At 41.1% G+C, this 24,026-nt stretch overlaps 1 protein-coding gene across 7 annotated transcripts in view; it reads right to left on the reverse strand.

Annotated features, from left to right (window-relative positions):
• The window catches only part of PHACTR2 (phosphatase and actin regulator 2), a 190,724-nt gene that overhangs the window by 48,406 nt on the left and 118,292 nt on the right, over positions 1-24,026 (reverse strand). For 5 of the 7 annotated variants that reach the window (XM_027601423.2, XM_027601422.1, XM_027601426.1 and 2 more), the window contains 4 exons: positions 17,813-17,893; positions 12,439-12,597; positions 6,479-6,715; positions 1,996-2,530 (listed from right to left, as the gene is read on the reverse strand). In XM_027601423.2, coding sequence (XP_027457224.1) covers positions 1,996-2,530; positions 6,479-6,715; positions 12,439-12,597; positions 17,813-17,893 — 1,012 coding nt within the window. The remainder of the gene's footprint in view (positions 1-1,995; positions 2,531-6,478; positions 6,716-12,438; positions 12,598-17,812; positions 17,894-24,026) is intronic. The other 2 variants (XM_027601425.1, XM_027601427.1) reach the window with 1 other exon arrangement.

The following is a 24,026-nucleotide window of genomic DNA, read 5'->3' on the forward strand; positions in this document are numbered from 1 at the left end:
TATTCAATCTATTCAGATCTGTCTTAAATATTTGTACTTCCTGAGCATGTTGGACATTATGTTGGTAAAAACTATTTTTAACTATAATGTCTTGGTCTTGCTTGATTTTTTTGTTTTCAAGATTTTATTTATTTATTTGACAGAGAGAGAGAGAAAGAAAGCACAGGTAGGGGGAGCGGCAAGCAGAGGAAGAGGGAGAAGCAGGCTCTCTACTGAGCAAGGAGCCCGACGCGGGACTCGATCCCAGGACCCTAGGATCATGACCGGAGCCCAAGGCAGATGCTCAACCGACTGAGCCACCCAGGTGCCCCATCTTGCTTGCTTTTGTATCTTTGGTGCTGAGTACACTGCCCAGCCCATAGAAGGCAAGCAGGAAATATATGATCAAAGAATGATTTCTGAGTTCTAAAGGTTGGAGTTCATTGCAGTGCTGCAAAACACACACTATAATTAAATGAAGACATTCGCTATGTGCTGGAAGGGTTATGGGCATCATAGCCGTTCCTTTCAATGTCTTCTCCCATATTGTTTATTAATGTGTCAAGCAAATAAAATAATTTATAATTTAACATTTATCTTTCCTTGGCTTTCCTCCAAACCATGGTGCTCAAAATGATAAAAACAAAAAACAAGAAACAAACACAAAAGAAACTGCAGAAATAGAAGCAAGTGCTTTGGAAATGTACACAATTTCTTAGAACATAGAGTGCTCCAAGTGTGCAGCTCTGAGCCTAAATTCTGACTTAGCTACTTACTAAGTGGGGAATCTAGGGCAAACTACTTTCCCTCTCTGTGTCAGTTTTCTCATCTATTAAACAGAGATATTTCAGATAAGACTTATGTGAGTTAATGATAACTGACAGTTCCTGACATTAAATAACTATTCAATAAATGAAGGTGATTATTATCAGCAACTGAATAATTAACGACAATAGTCTCTTGATCCAAATCAACTTAATTAATGTACTAATTTTTTTAAGTCTAATATGACTAAGCTTTTTTTAAAAGAGAAAATATTAAATGATCACAAGAGTGAATTTTAGTTTTATTCTTAGAAACAGGAGAGGAGAGGTTGGGTTTAAGAACTCTAAGACTTCCCCAGACAGAACTGGTTATGACAACTACTATACTCCAACAGCCCTCCCTTCATACCTGTGGGACAGGAGAGCTAATGTGTTTTTTTTTGCCTTTATAGATAGGGCTTTATGAGGAATTAGATGCATGGAACAAAGAAGAATGAGAACCCTTAGGACGAATCCCCAGTTTCTGGCTTGGGCAACTGGATGATGTCATGTCTATGGCATACCAGATTCTGTACTGGTTGCTAGGGATGTAGAGGCAAACAGATATATTGCTTAGCTCTGTCCCATGGAGAGAGGAAAAAAAGGGTTGCCAGAGTAGATGCACCAACCAATTCTGTCTGGATGAGTGCTGAAATGCATCAGAGAGGAGGTAACATTGGAGTTGGGTGGGGAATTGAGGAAGCAAGAAAGGGGGCCCCCCTGAAGCTGGTGGGAAAAGGGATGGAATCTGAGAGAGTTCTTTCCTAATGGTCTTTATTTTCTTCGAGAAAGAGAAGGCTACATGACTTGTAATGAAGGTAGGCAGGAATGGGTGAGCCATCTGGACACAAGTAGTAAAGACTTAAAATAACCACTGTAAGGAAAGAAAAGGGAACTGTCCAGGGAAAAAAGAAAAGGGATTGCTGAACAGCGATGAAGCAGTCTCTAAATCTACTTGAAAGCCACAGATCTGAAGTGGTACCTGTCAGTAGGACTGATGCCATCTTCTCCAGTAGCCTGTGACATTCCTGGGGCAGGGCTACGAAAAAACCGATGGTTGGATGATACGTGTGCTTCCCTAACAATCACTAGATTACATTGTAAAACCAAACCAAGTAGGTTCCTTCAATTCCCATAGAGTGGTTTGGTGATCTTTCGCACAACGTTTCACAGGGGATACAGATGCAATATGGGGGTTTATGCCCCGACTCACCATTCTGCATTTTCTCTGCTAACACTTAAGCCAGTGCCTGAGAGGACAGTGGTTCTGTTGGTGGGCTCTTCGGTCCAGAGAAGCTGACTTGGGTCTAAGGCAGGGACAGGCAGGTCAGCTCCATTGCTGACCAGGACAACAGGAGTGTCTGAGGCAAAAGCGCACTGCTCCTCATGAGGAAGAGGAGGGGCGGGGGGAGAAGGTGGAGGAGCCACAGGAGGTTGAGGGACCGCAGACTTAGATTTGCCCGTGGTCTGCTCATCGGTCCCAGGGACAGTCTGCTCAGGCTTGAGACTCTCCACCCTCGTCTCAGAAGGTTCTCCTTTAAGGTCAGATGTGCCAGAAGTGGTTGCATCCAAGGACGGGCGAGAGGTTGGCTGCTTGCCAGTTTTTTTCTTGCCCTTTGTGATTCCCACTGTCCCTGTTTTGCTAGAAAGTGTCTCCTTTGAAGCTTTGGGACGAGACGAGGTGGAGGAAGTAGATGGTGAAGCTGATGCTTTGGACCCAGTTGTTTTTTTTGAATGAGAGGAGCCAGCTAAAATAGAGAGATTTTGCATTAAAAGTCAAAGAATATGAGTTTAAATTTGTTTAAACAAACAAATGAGTTGCAACTGTCAATTATGATGCTCTCTGTAAAATGTTAACATTTGTCAAATAAAAGGAAATAATAGGCTAATTAGGATAATGGTTTTATTTTCTGCCTCCTCCCTACCCCGAATCTAGGAGGGAGCCAGTGATGCTGAAGGCAAAACTTAAGGGACAAGAGGAGTCCCTCTAGTTTTTCTGGCTGGACCAGCCAAAGGGAAAGCCTCAGCTGCTTGTCTTATAGGTCACCTGAATGAGTCCCTGCATGCCCCAAAGAAGGGACATCACAGTGTATAAAGGACAGACAGCAACTGTCCGGTTATAGTGCCAGGTTGGGCTCATCACAAATTCTACATGTTCAATGATGTCTTTTTGGGAATGGAGCGGCCCGCATTCAGAGTGGCCAGGGTATATCCCTCTGGCTCCTTTCTGGACCAAAAGCAAATGTACTCAGCTCTAAACCTGTTATCCCCATGGCTCGAGAGAGAGAAGCTTGCCATGCCAGCTGCACCTCCATCTGCAGTGGCAATGAGGCAGAGAGAAAACACACGGCCACATTAGAAGGGCAAGTCCCCTTCAAAATATCAAAAGGCAACTGGGTGATGGGCATTAAGGAGGGCCCTTCAGGTAATGAGCACAGGGTGTGATATGCAACTGGTGATTCACTAAATCACCTCTGAAACTAATAATACACTATATGTTAATTAAATTGAAATTAAATTAAAAAACCCCCGAAACCCACAAAATATCAAAAATTGTTTTTTACAAAAAATGTCTACATGGGTAGCACTGGAATAATTTGAAGGGAAAGAATGCCATTCTCAGATCTTGTGACCAACGCCCTCACAAAGCCCATCTTCCTTACCTCTTATGTTCCTAGAGGGTCCTCATCAGAGGATGGTTGGGGCCACTAGAAGGTATTTGCCTGCTTTTGGATATGACTGCCTTCAACCAAACCATTTTCAGGAAAAAAAAAGAGCTTAACTCTCCTTTTCTTTATATCATTTTGGGAAACACATTTAAACTCCTATGAGAACAGTCTTTTGTTTCATGACCTGTATGATGTATAAATTTCTCCTAATTGCCTCTTCTGTTGTAATGTCGCACATTCCTTCTTTTTCATGAGGGGTTAAACTATCTTCCACAAAACTATTACAAAATATCTTGTTAGTACCATGGAGTCAATCCATAATAGATGTTATTATAACTTACCTTTACTGAAGTCAGTTGGGGGAGGGTCAAGATATGAAGAACAAATAAAGGAATAGACAATGAGATGTAAGACTTCATCAACTCTGACATATTAAAAAAGTGCGCGTCTCACTTGGTAAGAAGACCCAGACTTAAAAGGTATCTTTATGGCTTTGGGGCTTTATTATTTTAGATACACACAACTAGAATTCACACTACCCCAAGTCTGGGCCTGCTCATACTACTTCTTTGAAGCTAACAATCTTCACTTGCTAATAAGACAAGGGTATTAAGCATACTTCTACAATCTAAGTCCATTCTAAATTTATTTTTCACAAAAAAGATCTAAGGATTTGATGTCTAAATACATTCAGTTACTTTTGTAGGTAAATTGAACAGAATCCCTTTCATATACCCATATGTATATTAATGTGCATCATAGATATATTTTTAAAGAAAATTCTTTCTTTTCTAACAGTTATCTTTAGTTAACTTTAGCTCAACTTAAGGAAAAAAAGACAATTTTTTCAATGCCTGGGGTGCAGCTTCAAGTCACACTTCTCCAGATACTTCTTTAAGTTTCTTTTAAAATGACAAGACTGCTGAAATCAACCATGTTGCTTAAGCTACCCTGAATTAGGCCATGATTAAAAAAGTAAAGCCACCTCTCCTCGGTTAAATACTTTCATTGTTAACACAGTGTGTAACAATGAGAAAGAAAAAAAATACAGGAGATTTGACCTTACTTCACACATGAAGCAGTTGAATGTGCTAAGCCAGCATCTGGTTATCTGGAGGTCTATACTAACCAAGGAGTTGAAGAAGAATCCTAACTGATAGCTTTTATAAGAATTGAAACATCTGACTAAAAGTCATGAGTTGCATTTGAAGTAACTTTTCTAGAAGGACAACATTATTCAAATAAAACCAAGTCCCCACGTAGGAAGTTCTAAATGGTTACAAGTGGAATATCAGTTGGAATCTGAAGGAGTATTATCAATATTTGATCAAGGGATTCTTGCACATCAGGCTTGTTGGTATAGCTCAATGAAACCCCTGTTTCTCTGGGACGGCCTGAGAAGAGCAACACTGTTATTCAAACTATGGGCCAGTGGAACCTTATTTAATACAATGGATAATAACGTGACTGTATTATTCTCCTAGGAACATCATGAGCCCATAAATAAACCTTCAAGTAAAATATCTGGGTATAACTCAAAATCTCTCATGAAAGCTGTACCCTGCCCCGGCATTAATCACCAGCTTTCTTCTGAGAGAAATGAGAAAGCCCAAGCCAAGGCAATAGTGAGCCTCTACCCTATGGGGCAGGAGGAAGTGAGAAAGTTTGTGTAATTCCCAAGCATGGGGCAATTGTTTGGGGCTTTTCTTTAAGAAGTGGATCACTGCCTGCCTCACTTCAAGCCCTGCTCCTCAGGTTTGCTAGGCAATCTGGGAACCAGAGCAATGCCAACAAGAATGGACACAGGGCAGTTGGTACCTGAGGAAATGGCCCGTCGGCACCGTAAGCACAGCATTCTGAGACATTTGCTTTCAGAGCTTATTAGAAGACACCCAGACTCTTGAGGTCAAAGGCCGAAGAGAGGAGCACAGGTAGAGAAACATCTATTTGTATTTGGAGTTCTGCTATACTGTCAAGTAAGCCATTCTCTTTGCAGTACGGGTATAAATGACGGAGGGAAAAAGATCAACATGGAGGCATAGCCTGGGAGCCAACTGCAAGAAAGTAACTGACTTTGAGGAAAATAAGGTTTGCTACACCACAGGAGAATGTTTATGCGTTAGCGGAAAAAGCCATTCAGCAGGTATACTTTGATTACTGTCCTTTTTGCAGCTGGACGACATGGTAGCCTTCTTTATGCCACTTGACTAGAAGACTGGGAGCTCCACTCTGCATTAAGCATAACTGATTTGAAAGGAACACTGGGCAGACATTACACGTTGTTTGTAGGTTGCCCAAACCACCCGTGGTGATGTGCAATAGTGATTGTAACTACACCTGTAGAATGCTATTCCTTCTAACACACGGAAGTCTGGGGATGAGGGTGGACAGTGAACACTGAGCATGTGACTCTCAACTCGGATGAAAAAGCTGTGATTCCAGTAGAGAGTGGTGGGGTGGAGCTGGACTGAGTGACATGAACTCTTTGTCATTTGCCAGTAGAGAAATGACTACGTCTGTGGATAGATTTAAGATACTAAGCTCCAGCAAAAATGTCAAAGACGTGTCATATTCTTATATGCATATAAAATTATATGTGATATAAGATATATGCATATAAGATCATATACATTTTAAAGGAAAATCCAAGCCAAGGAGCCACCCATGAACTCAAATAGGCAGAAAGCCAGGCGATGTGTAAATAATGTGATATCAGATCACCGGCATTCATCAAGCACACTACACTCTGAATCCTTCTACTGGTTCTTACACAGATAGTGGATACTTGGAATGAAAGAGGTCTATTCACCCAAAAACTAGTGAGGTCAACTAATCAACTGGTTGACTTTCCTTTGGTAGAGGCAACAACAAAGGAATCTCCTGGGTATTCTCTATGGCAAAGTGAAATCCACTGGTGTTACATTCTAAGACACCAGATACCAGAAAGGCCACCGTTCCTAGAAAAAGCAATGAGCCCCACCCCAGGGCCAAACACCCTAGACTCCAGCCCCCAGGGGGCATACTCACCAGCCTCTCGGGTCGTGTTTCGGCTCGTTGGCTTGGGTGGAGGGATGGGGGCCTGCTTACCAGGAGCCTTGGTAATTTTTTTAATAGGAGGCACTTCGTCGCCCTTGGGGCTTGCCCCGGCAGCAGCCCCTTTTGGAGGCACAGGTGTTTTTTTGGGCTTAGGTTTGGGTTTAGGCTTAGGAAGAGCTGGAGACGGAACAGGAGCTGCTGGTGTTGCAGAGTGGTTTTCAGTGTTCTCTACAAATGAGAAAGTGAACAGAAGCAGACTGATACAGACACACACCATATAAATAGAAGGAGCAAGACGTATGGCGACAGTGATACAAGCACGTGGCTGCTCAGCCCTTCGGAACCAGCCAGGAGGGCCATACCAGAGGCCAAGAGGATCAAAGGTGCACAGGCTGAAGGCCAAAGCAGGGTGCACTGTCTGGGTACATGAATCATTCCTGCGATCAAACAGGGTCGCATGAGTTACTTTGATGAAGTTACACTGAGGACGAGTGTCAGTGTCCGCCGTCAGGGGCCGACACCAGCCATGAACCAGCGACTGCTGGATAAGGATCTGGGCAGGGGTGCTACATTTAAATTTAACAAAACTGAAGGGCGCTGAGAGTGGCAGGTCAGTGCACTGCACACAATGCCGTGAGGCCTGACAGCGAGGTGGTGACTGGACTACCATTACTGTGAGTGCAGGGACTTTCTCTCAGGAGAACTCAAGCCCCACCAACAGGAAAGGGATTTGAGCTCTGTCTCAAATTATGGTCAAAAATCAATCATTTTCTATGCTCAGGGAGACTCTGTAGACTCTTTTCCAGGAAGCACAGTGCATTGCCGAATAAACTATTTTCTACTATGAAAATTTTCTCAGGCTCTCACAGTGCACAAGGGCAGCTTCCTGTTTTCCAGTAACTTCCTCTGACCTTTTCCAAACAATGTCACAACTCCAGGTACAGAGGGTGCAGAATCCCCCAAAATATCACATTCGTTTTGCAATGTAAACACAAGTAACAATTTTGAAAAGGCAAGGGTTGAAATTCATTAAAAAAAAAATTCATACCCAAGAACAGAAGCCTTTCACAAGATTTTAGCCTAACTGGAGGAGAAACAGTCTGTCTCTTGTTATGGAAAGCGGAGACGCTGAATGTTCACTCATGTACTCACATCCGTATTATTTCTAATGGTGGCTAATCGAAATTAAAATAAATTAAAATACAGTTCTGGTCCAAAGAGCTAAGCAGCATTTCTTTAACAATGGAGCACAATAAAAAAAAACATCGGACAGTGTTAAGACAAGACTAATAAGCCTCGGGGCTCCTGGTGGCTCAGTTGTTAAGCATCTGCCTTCAGCTCAGGTCATGATCCCAGGTCCCGGAATCCAGCCCCACATCGGGCTCCCTTCTTGGCGGGAAGCCTGCTTCTCCCTCTCCCACTCCCACTCCCTCTGCTTGTGTTCCCTCTCTAGCTGCGTCTCTCTCTGTCAAATAAATAAATAAAATCTTAAAAAAAAAAAAAAGACTAATAAGCCTCTACTGGATATATCCTCCCATTACTGAATGACCAGAAAGGGTTTTAATATTAGAATGCATCCCATTTTATTATTATTTCTTCTGTTTTCTTCTCCCTCATACTAGTGAGTGCAAAGTGAGAACTGCCTTTTTTTTTTTACTATATCCCCTCAAGCTACATAGATAACTACCATAAGAATGATTCAAGTTACAGTAGGCAATCAATAAAGCTTTTCTTTTCTCTTCCCCCAGCCATGAAGCCCACCACCGTCCCCTCCTGCCCTTAAACTTACTGATATTTATGGTCTGAGCTGCTTGTTTAGTATTTGCCGGAGGCTACTTTGTATGTGTGCCTTTCTGTTTGCATATTGTGTCTTTTTAACTGAGTGGTGACTCTCCCAACCTCCCTAGTCTGAACCAGAAGGCCACTGAGTCACAAACGTCAGTTAGGTTCGAGGACAATACAAGTTGATGCCGCACGTAAATCATTTCATTTTAACATAAAACATATAAACCTTTGTTGACTTGTCAGTCTTTTGACATGGGGCATAGGTCTGCTCTTTAAATACCTCTTTATGTGACTCTTTGTAAAATTAGACAGTTGCACAATGCACAGAGATGAAGTCCGATGATACTGTCCACGGTGAGAGCCCATCAGACTCATCTGCAACACTGGGAACCTCAATTCTCTTTCATGCTGCGGGTCTTAGCCTGTCCTCACAGGCCTATCACTGAGATCTTTCTTCTTTCTGTCTAAAGTTTCAAATTCTCAAGCTGCATCCCCCAGAATGCAGTTTCTGGGTTTGGGAGGGAGGAGATGTTCACTCTATGACAGTTGGGAGTGACAATCCCAACGAGGTGAAAAGTGAACATGCTGTGTGCAAGCTCTTGGCGTTTGTGGAGGAGCACCATCCACACCTCCATCCTCTGCGACCTCTGTCAATGCTGTGTGCGTGCCTGCCATACAGCCGATACTTACGACTACTCTGCGGAGAACCCTAAGGGAGCGGTGTGTCCCTGTGTGCCAACAGTACACTCTTCGGACTAAATTATAAATTCCTTTTGTCTAAATGTCTAAAATCCCATTAAACACAATGCTTTAAACAGGAGGTCTATTCAATGAATGTGACTGGCTGATAGTTATTAACCCCACGTTGGTAGAAAACAAACTCTCTACTTGTATCTGAGAGGTAATGAATGAAGTCTTTATACTTTTTATTACCATAGGATCTGAAGACATGATATAAACTCATGGTGTACAGGAGTATTATCTTTTCAAGAGAAGGTTAAGGAAGGGGTGCCTATTCATTCTGGGTTGAGACAGATACTATGTTTTAAAACACTATGTCTGGAGGATAGCTGTTTATTATATTATGGCTCCTTCCATCAGGTCAACACTTTTAGAACAAACCTGAGAACAGCGCGTGACCCTCGCTTTGCCAAGAAAACACCTCTGCCCCAATTCCCCTCCCTCACCTGACTACCTCCTTGTCTCCTTCAGATCTCAGTTTGGAAATATCTAAGAACGAAATCTGGTCCCCACTGCAAGCTCCCCTAGTTCCATGTGCTCAGGCCTTCCAGAGTACTTTGTATCTTGCTTGGTGATCACCTGTTTGCATGCTGGGCTCCCGTAAGCCATGATCTGCTTGGAGTCAAAGACCATTTCTGACTCACCACTCTTCTCCTGGCCCCAGCAAAGCCCTACCCATGGGAGACCTTCATTATTATTTGTGGAACAAATGCATGTACGTCCCTTGTTACTTCATGGAAAGCTCTCTACAACACCACAATAGATAGAATATCAAATCATTTTCAGACTTCTTATATTTAATACCAATATATGTATAACAGATTGAAGATTGGTTTTTCTTATATATTTAAAGGCACTCACTGAGAAGGAATAGTGGGAGACTGAAAGTCCTGAAGGTTTTAGGGAAAAGTCTCCAGTGTTAGCCAGAGGAGGTCCTGGACCACTGTACCAACTCTGGAGTCCAGTGCCATACAGAGCCCCAGGAACACCCAAGAGTCACGGGTGGAACCTACACACTGTGCAGTGTAAGGGCATTTGCCATTTGTTCTATTTTCTTTGACACCGATGTTTCAATTATTAAAGTACTGACATATTATCTTACAAAGAGATACAAGCATTTGGGGGCTTAAGGGCATGTGGCACGGTTTTGCAAATATAAACAATTAATAGATGAAATAACACTCGGATAAATTGGCTTAATGTGAAAGGAAAAGGAGCATTTCACCCCCCTGAAAGGGAATTAAGAACACCCGAAGGGTCAATTAAGAACATGGGATTGTGGATTTGCATGCTAGTGAAACCATGAACGGAGCAGAAGCAAAAGTGAATCTTGGGCTGTTTTTTGGAATTAAACGGTGTCTTCCCAGAGAAGTAAGTGGCTATCTTTGTCTATGAGGTTATCTTATGTTTAACATTGTGTACGGTGTGAGTTATGAGTGACATTCTTTTGACTCTCAGGAAGTGGCTTCCATACCAAATGCCTTCCCTCACTTTCAGTGTGGCTCCGGCAGGCGTACCATCCACACAGCAAGAGGGAAGCTTCGCTGCCTTATTGGTGGTATGGCAGCATGTCCAGCATTTCCATCTCTTGATGTACAGACCAGCCAAGCAAGATGCTATCTTAGACCTTGTTTGACCAAAAAGAACTGAATGTACTAATTCTAAGTAAAGAATAAGAAAACAAAAACACCTCTCAAATATCCATGGACCTAGGACTATGAGGTCTGCCATCCTTTTAGAACATCAAGGCCTGCTGGTTTCATTAACATAGAACTGTCAGCAACTTTTTATTAAGTTGATAAGGGAAACACGTCCTCTGAAGCTTGGCCAGACCACTGATGGACATCCCACATGGACCAGGCAAGCAGTAATGACGGCACTATTACGTAAGGAAGGGTGTGATTCTTGAATGTGAAAAGGCCGTACCAGGGACAAACCACAGATGGATCTGAAATTTAACAGTTGGGTGAGACAGGATAGTTGGACTTAAAAAAAAAACAAAAAACAAAAAACCACTACTTGCATGAATACTTTCAAATTAATCCCACTGGAATCTATTTAGGTCTATTTTCTCTTTATGTTCCAGGAATATGATCGTTAAAAATATTAGCTAATTTCTTATAATCGGTATTTGTAAGTTTAACAGGAGTCCTTCAACAGAACAAGACTAAGTAAAGCCTCATGAATACTATACTTAATATTGAATAAATAAAGCAAAATAATAAATTTCTAACAGATTTCATAGAGGCTTCTGAAGTTTTTACAGGCTAATTTATAAGCAAATAAGGGGTTATGGACTTCCAGAGAAGATGATTTTAAGTTATAATGTCTGTCAAGTGCTCTTTTGTTTTCTTTGTCTTTAGAGGATTTGGGTCAAGAACAGAGGAAGAGAAGTCTGCTTAGTTTCTAAGAATTTTCACAATGCCTACAGAACTTAAGCTAGGTCTGACAAATTTTTGCCACTCAACTCAGAGGCAGACATTACAGGACAGGAAATAGTCTGCTTCCTGAGGATTCATTTCTAGGCTGCAAGGAATCATCTAGAATCTCCCAACAAATCCTTACTTTGTGGGGGTTTCAGTTCTGATTTGCATAAGTACAAGGCTTGGAGGTTCCTGCACATGATAGAAGTCTTAGGGAGAGGTAATCAATCAGTCAGTCAGTGACCAGGAACTTGTGAAATGTTTTGAGGGGTCCTTGATAGACACAGATTTTGCAGGTACCTTAATCGGCCATAGCATATTCACTCTAGAAACCAAGGTCTTTTAAGAAGCCTTCAGGGAAGGGCATAATTGCCCCTGGCGTATTTTGAAATTTCCAATTGCACAGGCAAATCATGAAGCTGAGGCTGTGGTCAACCAAAGTCCCCAGCATCTCTGGGAACTCTTCTTGGGTCTCTCTCAGAAATGTCTAGAACCTGGACTAGAACCTACACCATTGGGTGTATGGATGCCACCAGCTAAGTTCCCACTATTGGAGAGATGATGCTGGGCAAGAAAGAGCCATCTTGGTTTTGATACTCCTCCATCCCTCCACACTGACATGCTCACAAAGATTACTTCTAACTAGTAGAAGAAGATATTCAGACTGATAGCATTTTTTCTAAAAATAAGAGAAAATACTGAGGGAAAGCTCCCGAGGAAAGGATAATATTCCCAGATAGCTCTAATGACTGAAGAGGCGATCTGCTTATTACTGTTAATTAATGCTCCCAAGTAAAAAATTAAATGATGTGCTTACAAAATGTATGCATCTACCTGAGAAAACCATCCCATTTCTCTTCACTCGTTGTAATTTCTCTCTTCTTTGTATTTGCAAACCTCCTCCCTAACTGGTCTTAAGAGTCACTATTTGGAGCCTAAGACCTGATTCTCAACGTTGAGCTGTATTGAAGTAAAAGAATATGGAGTTTCTCTTGATTTTACCTTTCTTATCTTCTGCCTTTTCCTCCAGAGGTGGTGATTTTTCAGCTACAGAGCCATTACCTTCTTCAGATTTTACTACATTTTCCTCTCGGGTAGATTCCTCTCCGATGGGTATCATGTGCCCGTTTGAATTTTCAAAGTTAACTGTTACATCTCCATCTATAATGGGGAAAGAAACACCTAGATGTCTAACTTGATGGCTTTCTTAAAACCCAGTTTTCCAGTTACTAGGACTGTAGGGTTTGGGCTCGTGTTTTCAGACCCTGGGAACCAGATACATCCTGCATCATTTCACCATGTTTTACCAAATAATTCATTCCAAAGAAAAAGCTAGAAAATCCTTAGTCTTGGGGCAAAGCATCAATGGAGGGGATATCTGCTTGCCCTTTTGGGACAGTGGGAATTATTATCCTAATTATACAACATCCCTGGGCAACAGAGCCCTTCTCTTCTGTACTTAGGCTTTGTTGAAGTCAGTACTTAGGAGTCTCTGTTATTCACAAACTGAACGGTAAAAGGAGAAATCTGGAAAATGGAATAAACATTTTTAACAAGCACTAAAAACATAAGGTGAATATAAATACACAAATAACATGAAGTGTAATTATACATACAAAAGATTAGAGGGAGAATATGAAAATTTACAACCATCTCTGCCTCACATGATTGCATCTGTGATAATGCTAACTTTACATAGGAATATAACTACCACTCTGTATTCAGGGAAAGGTGGTAGCGAGGCTAATTCTATTTTCGTTTTCTTATTTATTGATGGAAATATTAAAATGTACTCAGGTAATTGTTACATATAACAGACCAAAAGCCTTTAATGTGGCCTAATTATAATTTGAAAATATTAGGGAAAAAAATGTGAAGAAAAATAATTACAGAGGAACTTAAAAAAAAACACAAGTGAAAATAAAATTTCTAATATGTTATCTAAATCAGAAATAACTAAATCTAATCCGTGAAGTTTCATAATTTCTAGAAGTTTCTAAAGTGAATGAGATTTTTTGCATAAACTCTTAATTCAGTGATGTTTGAAAAGACTAACCCTAGATCGTAACTGGAACATTTTAAGAGGCTTTGCTACCAGTGTAAAAATAATAATAATAATAATAATAATAATAATAATGCGTTGAAGTTTTTGACTTTGCAAAGTTCAAGAAATGCATGATTAGAGCTCTTTTTATTCAGTTTTTGATTAATCTTACTTTGGCAATCATTATAAGTAAAACAGAGATCATCTCTCAAATTTTCATTAAATATGATTGAACTGCTTTGGCTCAACATAAAATCCATTAGCCTTGTCCATAAAAACAGGCATGACATTTTAATAAGAAAAATACATATCATGGAATTTTGTCATGCTCAAAATGAAAAAGCAATCATTGCTAAGCCATATAACTTCCAAGTACCTATAATCTGATTCCTGTATACAAGTAAAATAGATGATAATTGAGGGCAATGCCACTGCAAATAAATCTTAACTATTTCAATAAAATTAAGGTAATACTTTTTAAAGAGTATAGGTCAAACCAAAGGGAAATCAAATGATTCTTAATTCTTATTATTAGATACCAAGGAATTCACTATTAAAAACAAGGGAGGGGAGACACAATGTAATGTCCAGATATTAGACACAGGAAAATTAAAAACTAATGTTAAGAATGGAAAATTCCAAACAAAACAGAAAACCACTTCTTTATATAAAAAAACCCTCAATTTTTAGGCACCCAAATATAAATTTATCTTTGACTACTCGGCCTTTAATTGGTAACAAAAATATGCTGAAGTCATGTTAGCGAAAACTTAATTATATTTTAACCCTTATTATGCTAAAATTCTTTAGTAGGTTAAATAATTGATTTTAAAATCTAGAACAAAAAAAGCTAGAGAGAAAATTAAATACGCGTGGTGCAGTAAGAAATTGGATTTTCACATAATAGAGTCAACAATGTGGAAAGATACTTACTTTGAGGTCTGAAATAAAGCTAGTGCCTATGAAAGTAAGGTAGGAAAAAGAGACCAATATGTGATAAATATAAATTCAAACATCAAACAGAGTAGAACTGAAGTCATTAATAATTAATTGGTGTGTGCACTGAAAAGGTTTTCTAGTTTTGTGCATAATGGTAGAGTTAAAACAAGTTGAGCCCTTCCTTCTGGTCCAGGAAGGTGATTGCTCAGTGGATCTACAATTTCTCTCCTGCCTCCAGAGAGATTAGAGGGGAGACTAATTTTGATACTGCAAGCCCGCCTTCCACGAACAAAAAGTTAGGGATGTTAATTTTTTTTTTTATCTTTAAAAGTTCCAGATAGGAAATAAATAGCTTCATGGTAATAGAAAATTAAAGAAGACATAAAGTTCATTCATAAAACAGTATGAGCCCTTTCATATGACTGAATTAGTTGAGCATATTTTGGTGAAAGAATAAATATGTCAATGTGTGCATGTCCATACATCTATGTCTGTGTATAAAAGTGAATTTAGAAGCATATCTGAATGAGAGTGGACATGTGTTTTGTTAGTGATTAAATATGTGAGTGTATGTATGTATGTGAGCATTTCTGTGTGTCACAATGTGTGTGTCAGCCAGTGGGGGTGCATTCAGTTTGTGTATGTGAGTGAAATGCACACATACCTGCCAGCAAAGGAGAGGAGGGGAAGATGCTGATGTCCTAAGTAATAGGAGCCCTTGTATGCAGAGGAAAAAGACAGCTCAGAAAAGGCTGTAAGCTTCAAGTGAACAAGAGATGAAGCACACAGACATCAGTGGTGAAACAAGGAGCAGGAGAGTGTCTGGGGGCTTTCCCTCTTTCTGGCCAAACGAGTGTATCTGGGATATAGTTAACAGAGAAACAGAGATGAGGAGAAAGTTGTGTGTGACCAAACGGTGAGTGACTCATCAGAAGGTTAAAACTAGTACACCGTGGAAGAGAGAGAAAGGAGGCTGCACGGCAGGCAGGAACATCTCCATGCCCTCATGCTAAAGCTAAGGGAAAAGATGGAAGGAAAGAAGCAGAAAATAAGGAATGACCTTGGACTAGATTTCCTGGGAAATCTCAGGAGAGAAGATCAATTGTTGAACTTTTAGATGGAAGTTAGAGGTTAGTGTAAAAAAGATCATCTAAAAGGAATAATAATAATAAAAGCTGGGGGTGAGGGTATGGGGTGGGGTGGGATGAGGTCAGACCCCGGGAAGCTGGAGGGATCGAAAAAGTCTATCTGGCTCCCTGAATAAAGGGCATAATTGATAATAACTGTCAAGAGCTAAGGCAAGGTCAGGAAGATCAAGGCAAAGAATGAATCTTCACTGGCAGAGGACAGGAGGTGGTCACCAAGCACAGCAGCTTCCAGTCTCTGGCTAGGGCTGAAAACAGACTGAAATTCTCAAGATAATTGTTTCTGGAGAAATGACAGAAAACTATTTTCTCCAGCCCTTGGCTGAAAAGGGGAAAGACTCTATTTACAAGAGGCATCACCAGGAACTTTCAAGGATTAGGTCATTTCTATAGTTCCATATAGGAACCATGAAAAAGGCAGAAAGTAAAATTCAGTAATTTAGGACTTCCCAAACATTAAATATTACCTTATGTTTAGGTGAAAGATTGTTTCATTCTTTTATGTTTTAAAAAACTTTTAATGTTCAGTCTGCAGAGGTTACCAAAAGGTCAACTAGAGTCAGAATTCTGGGAAGTAAGTATCGGAAATTATAACCCATCAAGTAAATAGTTTAACAGATCAGACAGAACAAAAACCAATCAACACTAAGCATTTAAGTTGACCACTGCCACTTGTTTTTAGAAAAAATAAACTCGTTTCTAGCTATAATTTTTAATCAGACAAAAAGGGGTCTCTAAATCTCTATCTTTCATACTCATTAGAATTTCAGTCATAAATTTTTGCATTTTTCCTTTCTTTACACAATTTCCAAATAAATGATACCAAACAATTGTGCTGGCCCAGTCCAGGAAGGTGATAGCTCAGAAAGGTGATTGCTCAGTGGATCTGTAATTTCTCTCCTGCCTCCAGAGAGATTAGAGGGGAGACTAATTTTGATACTGCAAGCCCGCCTTCCAGGAACAAAAAGTTAGGGGTGTGCATTTTTTTTTATCTTTAAAAGTCCCAGATAGGAAATAAATAGCTTCATGGTAATAGAAAATTAAAGAAGACATAAAGTTCATTCATAAAACAGAATGAGAAAAATGTGATCAGTCAGAGATTGAAATAAAACGCCTGAATCTTGAGGGCTCAAGAAAAATGGCATTATTCACTCTAGAATTCCCTATATTCTTTGAAACAGCAGTAAAATAGTAAAGCATTTCCTAGCTCCACTCTAGAATTATTCAGATGTTGGAAAAAGTGTGTCATTTGGATTTATAAATAGTGAATTCCAAAAGATGTTCTTTGCAAAGAACATTTACCAGAATTCTGTGATTTAATTCCAAATTAATAGCACTTTATTTGTTCCCATAAAAGTACAGTAATACTATTTTATCCCAGTAAATGTCCAGGGGGTGGGGCAAGGGAAGGCATGAGGTAAATCAACAATTTTGCAACAAAAATTTCCTATAGTTTTAAGAGTAGGGGGAGCAATGAAAATTATTTGGTATTACTTATTTGGAGAAATAACCAATCTTGGTGTCTTCTTCTGAGGGTCTATCTTGGTTTCTATCTAAGCCTAGTCTTTTTGAGCAAGATTCCCCCTTGGGAGGATAGAGAAAAAAAGGGGAAGAAGATTAGGGAAAACAAAATACTTAGAAATAATAATTGTTAGTGAAAAGGTGAAAGACAATTAGATTCAAAGAAATGAAAAGAGAACAATACTAGGAAAATTACTTGAGAGAATGCATAAAGCGGATTAATTTAATTTGTCCATTTGTGCCTTATTGATTGTACATTTGATTGTATTATAGAATAAGAACAAAAGATACATTTACTATTTCTTTTCTCTCCCTTTTCTTTTACTGGTAGGCTTAAGAAACCAAAAGGCAGGAGCCAAGCTACAACATTGCCTTTACTCAAACAACTGAGTTAACTTGTATAGAAAGACTGAAGCTCAAGAACAGGAGTCATATAAACATTTGTATCTTATCTGTATCTTTAGCTGAGTACCTTTGTAGAGCTTTAGGGTTAGTGACATACAGTGAAGGGCTGAATTCAGTGAAGGTCACCGAATTTCTTTTCTAGAATACCTTAGATTCTCTGCAGCCCATAAAGGTATTCTGAATTAAAGCAAGATTCTCAGAGTGCCGTACTCACTGCTTTATCTCCCAAAGACCATGATCATCTTAAATTTTAAAAGAAAATGAAAGAAAGACCAAAGAATAAAGGATCAAGTTACTTTAAATGTATGATTAATTTCCTCACCTTGATCAGGCAACTCCTTAAGAACGCCCCTTCTTATCAGCTCCTCTCTACTTTGTCTTGTGGATATCTTCCTTTCTAATACTTTTAAAAAAGAATAAGCATAAGTAAGAATCAAGTCATTGCTTAAAATAATTATGAAAAACATTCCAAGTAGAATTGAGCATATTTATTCTGTTCACCTGAGGGCTCAACGCCCAGTTTTTTGAGTTGTCTAGCAAAATACGTGGTTGGAGTAAATATAATTAGGACAAGGGCAAAGGACTGTAGCCTGTGCTCTGAAACCCAGCTGCTGTGCCTGGTCCTTCAAATGATGATGTTTGCCCAAGAAACCAGACACATTATCCATATCAGCTATAGAGCACAAAGGCTACTTCTCACTTCAAAATATTCCTTTTTTTTAGGCATTCTAAAACATAGGCTTCAATGAATATGCAATGTACACAAAGGATACGTATGTTTACATGAAAACCAAACAGACAAACAAACGTTCAGTAGATAGTCAGGTAACTCACCTGGATCCCAGAGAAAAGGGACTACTTTTCCAGTGTTTCCTCTCTCACACCATCTATCACAAAAGTCCAACACATCAGATCTCTGTAACTCTTTCCCTTGCCATACTCAAAAGGTCTAGCATGTTCCGGTATATCCCCTGACAAATCCCAAGTCAGGAGGATGGGGTCAATTCATGCTTTCAAAGGCACGTCAAGGGATGGGAATCTCAACAATGCCTCTTCCCTCTTCTGGAAGAATTTAAATTCCTGCTACAACTTCAGAGTGGAGTTCAGGAGGTTAGGGTGGGACTTCGACCGTATTCACCTTATGTGTATATAGTATTGGTTTCCTGAACCCTGCATGTCTAACTCTACTCCTCACTTTGAGGTGCCAAGATGGTGTGTAAAATTAGTATCATCTACTAATCCTCTGAGCCAACACTGTCCGAAGTGTGTTCTGGAGAATTCTCTTCCCTCTAGATGACCTGTTCGAAAAAGCACCTTGACACAGCAGAACCGGGCCACAGAAAGGGCCTAGGGCTCTTTAGAGAGAAGGAAAGGCACATTGGTGGAGACCAGGTAGCCACAGCAGGACTGGATTCTGATTCTCCCCAAAATTCCTATTTCTGGTCTCAGAATTTGCAAATCCTAGAGCCACATGAACAACATCATTTCAAGATCCATTACCCCAAGTCCTGCCCTAACACATATAGACAGGGCTCGTAATAACACTAAGGACATGTTTTTTGGGGGTGCTCCAGGTGGTCTGAAGGAAGGACTTTGAAGACAGAGAGGGGGAGAGAGGGGTGTGCCTTGGGCTGAGAGCTTTGTATGAAGCCCCTGAAAGTCTTCAGCAATGGCATGAGCCCCGGAGTACCAACACTTAGTCTCTCTTGAAGAAACAAATATTTCTTTCCTTTTCTGACAACTAGTAACTGTGTATTCCCCTTTTATCCTGGTTGCCAGAGGTCAGAGTAACACTTGATTTTAACACAGATTTCATATGACGATTCATGGATGAAATCTGTTTCCTCCTTCTTAGAGACCTGACTTCATTTGTATTTAATTTCTAGTATACATGCCCTTTGCTCTCAGTTTTGCCAAACACGTTTTGTGGAGAGACTCAGAATGGAACAAACAAGAAAATGAATAAATGAACGAGTGGATGAACAAATGGTCACAAGAATGATAATTAACACCTTGTTGGTTCAAATGGACACACACACAGAACCTTCCCCTCTTCCTTTAGATTGCCACCCACCCCCCACTCCACCCTCCTTCCAGAAGCAAGTAACCACAGCTCATTAAACGCTGGTGATTTCAATGGACAAAGTTAACTGGGTGTGGGGGGCCAGCTGGAGCTGTTCTTTTAGGTAAAAAGAGAGCTGTTATTTCAGGATAGCTTCAATTTGTTCAAGCTTTTGTCAAAGAGAAGAGAACTCCTGTCAGCACAGGGAGCCAAACAACACCCCTAACGACACAGTAGGGGTGCTGCGAACACTGTGCAGGTGGCTCAGATGGACCCTGACCACTGCATTCAATAGTCACTGAAGGACACCTCATCCACCTCCAATGCTGTGTGATCCTCTCTCATTAATCAAGGCCATTCCGTAATCTCTGCTTTGGGCGTCTTTAAAAGCTTTCACTCTTGCACTAAAAAAAAAATCGTCTGAGAGCCCAGAACATATCTCATTTTTGTTTCTGCCTTTCCAGTATGGATCCCAGAGGATGATTCAGTTTTAGTTTTAAGCTTTCTGTCGCTTTAAGTCTAACTTAATCTCAGTTAATAAATCCCTCCTCTTTCTTCCTTGTAAATTCTGGAGCTCCGAGGACGCAGCTTGGCTTCCGGCCAGGAATCAAACCCCACAGCTTTGTTCTTTGCTCTACCTTTTATAAACGGGCCCTGATAGGAAAATGCCCTGGCGATTTGTTTGGTCTCTGGCTGAGCAGGTTTTTAACACACAGTGCAGATAACTGTGTAGTGGGCCAATGAGAACAAACTGCAGGCGACTGAGCATGGAAAGTATGTTGCTAGGGCACCAAGTTCCAACCACCGCTCTCCCAGAAGAACAAGTATCACACTCTTCATCTTTTAAAATATTTGCCTCATGTTTACATAGTGTCTGTATGTTTGCAGAGCACATTCACTGGACACTTTTTCATAGGCTTGGAAGTGTTCTGCACTGGAATGAATTGGAGAGGTCATTCTCGTCCAACAGGGCCGCACAAAGCAGGAGTCATTACAGGAACATTCCTGAGATGTGCTCACCTGCTTGAAAACATTCAGAGGCAGGATGGCCTCCTCCAGATATCTGTCACCCTCATTCTTAGGAAAGTATTCCTCATAAGGAGTCAGAGCCACACTCCCCGTGACCTTGGCAGTTAATCAAGCCCATGGTCCCTATAGCTCTAGAGTAAAGTAAGTCATTTGTGATAGGGAAACAGTGTATGAGTTAGTTCTGTGTTCACTGAGAGCAAAGCGGGTTATTGAAGCCTCCTAGAATCTGATGTCGAGTATCCAACCAGCTGCTCTTTGACCCTGAAGTTCACACTAATCAGTGCAACAACAGCAATGTTGAGGGCCTGCCTCCCTCGCAAGGACTGCTGGTGAAGAGAGTTAGCAGGGGCACAGATCACTGGATGCCGTAGCCAGGTGTCTCCAGGAGAAGTATTGTTCGCAGTTGAGTAAATAGCTCATGGGGGCTCACTTTTATCCCAATCAAAAAAAGCATGTGTGGTTTTTACACGAAGATCAAGCAAACCCATGATTTCTGTTTTGCTCCCTGCTCCCTGGACTGGGGGAGTTAAAGTTCTGACAGTTCCCTTGTGATTACAACAGCACACATTTTTCTAAGAAGTGAAGGACACCCTGTGCCCCCATTTTCCTGCTCTCATGCTTATACTCCGGCTTTTCAAATATTTGAAAAGGACCGATCTTTCCAAAAGCGTCCAATGGCTGTCCATCTGGCTTTGAATACTGTCTCTACTCCTTGGCATGGTCTCCACAATGACCCCCGAAGGCTGCCCCCCACAGGATGCCTCCCACCATGGGGTCCTTCCCTGATGGCTCCCTCCTGGCTCTCTCTGTTCCAGCCCCTCCAGCCCTGCTGCTTGTCACCTGACACACGTGGCAAGCCCCTGCCTGGTGGCCTCTGTCCTTACCAGGATGGGATTTTCCCGGGCCCCCACACAGCTCAGTCCATCACTTCCTTCAAGTCTCTGCTCAAAGGTCACCTTATTAGAAATCCCTTCCTCACACACCCAATGTAGAATAGCTTGTTCCTTTTCTCATCTTTATCCATCTTTTCCTGCAAAATACGTCATCCCCTCCTGAAATGGCACCTACTCCTTAAGTATGGTCTAGATGAGAACCAAAACCCTTGTTTTGTTTACTGCCGTTTTCCCAACAGTGCCTTGCAGGTTGTTAGAACTCAGAAAATATGTGCATTTGCTGCATAAATGAGTAAGAGAAAACAGGCTGATAATGCTAACGGTCTTGTTTTCTGCCCCTTCTCCACCTCCAGCCTAGGAGAAAGCAAGCGAGGCCTGTGGCAAGACTCTATGAACAGGCGTCTTCTGTTTTCTGCCCCCTCTACTTTTTGGCTGGGCCCGCCAAAGGGAAAATCCTGAGCTCTCTGTCCTGTGGCTCATCTGAAAAAGTCTCTGTGCTCTGAAGAAGGAAGGCTATAGTGTGCAGAGGACAGATGGCAGCCAACTAACAGGGTGTAACACACGACTGGGCTCATCATAAATTTTAAATGATTTATGATGTCCTTCTGGGCATGGAGCCTGCATTCAGGAGAGGAGGCCGGGGCATATGCCACCTCCTTGCTATGGAGGCATGGCCAGGATTTTATATTACTCTGGAAGGATCTGTGAGAGTAAATCTTGCAGTCAACAAGCCACTTGTGTTTTCTTTTGGCGAGGAAAGAGAGTCCTAATTCTCAATTCTAACACCATTTAATGACGGAACAAAACAGAAGAGCAATTAGACTATTAAATAAGTGCACCGTGTTATCTTCTTGGTTCTGAGGACTGAATGGCCTTACTGTACAACTGTGACAGAAACAGAGACCTGCTTGTCTTGGGTTGCAAGTGTTCTATAAGAGCCCGGCTTTGCTTTACCTCTCCTCAATAGCAGTTACAGAAAACAGAATGTCAAAAAACGGGCTCCCTTTTAAAAAACCCTTCACTAAAGCATAGCAAAGTCCTTTAAAGAAACCACCACCAAAATGCCACCCAACGGGACATTTGCAAAAACTTCCAAAACAGCTCAAGAACATATGGCAGAGAAATAAAGCCAACATCCCCCACTAAAAATACTCAGGGGTCTGGCCATTTTCATTTAATCCATGTCTCTCCCCTACTTAAAAATCCAACAGACTACGGAAAAAGCCCAACCCCTCGGAGCCATGGCCAGGCTTTACAACTGGTCCCAGTGGACCATTCTCCCCCTCCCTCTTGTTCATCCTTTTCCACAAGCCCAGAGTTAAAGCCCAACCTTACTCTTACTTCTCACCATTTCCTAAACACTTCCTGTACATTCTTTTAGTGTTTCTTTCTCCTAGAATCACACCTTTGCCCTCTCCCCCTCTCTGGTGAAATCCTCCTATAATCCCAAGACCTCTTCAGACAGCGCCCCCTGCAGGACAATGTCACCATTCTGGGTGGCTAATCAGTAATAACGGTGTTCCTAGCGTACTATAAAGTAACTTCTCTGTGCCTCAACTTTTTCATCTACAAAATGGGGGAACTGGGACAAGTGGGTGGCTCAGTCGGTTAAGCATCTGCCTTCAGCTCAGGTCATGATCCCAGAGTCCTGGGATCAAGTCCCGCATCGGGCTTCTTGCTCAGGGGGAAGCCTGTTTCTCCCTCTGCGTGCCGCTCCCCCTGCTTGTGCTCTCTCTCTCTCTCTGACAAATAAATAAATAAATAAATAAATAAATAAATAAATAAATAAAAATCTTTAAAACGGGAGAACAACTGCTACCTTTTCTGGTTCTTTTGGAGATCTTTCGGAGTTAAAAAGCTAAAGTGCTTAGACCAGGAGCTAGAATCTAGAAAGCCCTGAATAAATGTTAATTACTATTATTTCTGTTACAGCACTTCTTCCTCATTGCTACATGTGTACGTAGTTGCATGTTCACATGACTTGAAGCCCTATGAGAAATGTCATAGGCCCCATAATGCCCCAAATAATATTACGTTGTTTTTGGTTTTGTTTTTTGAAGGGACGGAGGGAAGGCATGTCTAGCACACTTTTCTAATTTTCTAATCTTTTCTATTTTCTCATTTTAGAAACAGTCTTCCTGATAGTGAGCCTTTGAGGAACCACCTTCCTCCTCGTTCAGTCCATGCCATTTGTGTGAAGCTAACCCCAACGCCGGGCTCTAGGGCTCCCAGGCTTATCCAGTCAGAGCCTGATACTTTCCTGGCCTTCATGACTGGTTCAGAGAGGGGCTGTGCCCAAGTTGCACCAATGACAACCAGCCCAAGAATTTCCCGAACAACAGGGAAAAGAAGGCTTTCTCTTTCTTTTGTATCTATTAAAACTAGCCACATATGGGCCTAGAGCTGCAAGTAGTCATTTTGCCTCCATAAAAGGAAAGTCTAACTTAAAAAAAAAAAAAAAAAGTAAAAAAGCCAATACTGAGGAACATAGGCTCAAAGAAGGAGACACATTCCTAATATTAGCTTTGAAGCACCTGGATCCAACCAAAACT

This window comes from Zalophus californianus, chromosome 7, assembly GCF_009762305.2.
Source record: "Zalophus californianus isolate mZalCal1 chromosome 7, mZalCal1.pri.v2, whole genome shotgun sequence".
NCBI lineage: Eukaryota > Metazoa > Chordata > Mammalia > Carnivora > Otariidae > Zalophus > Zalophus californianus.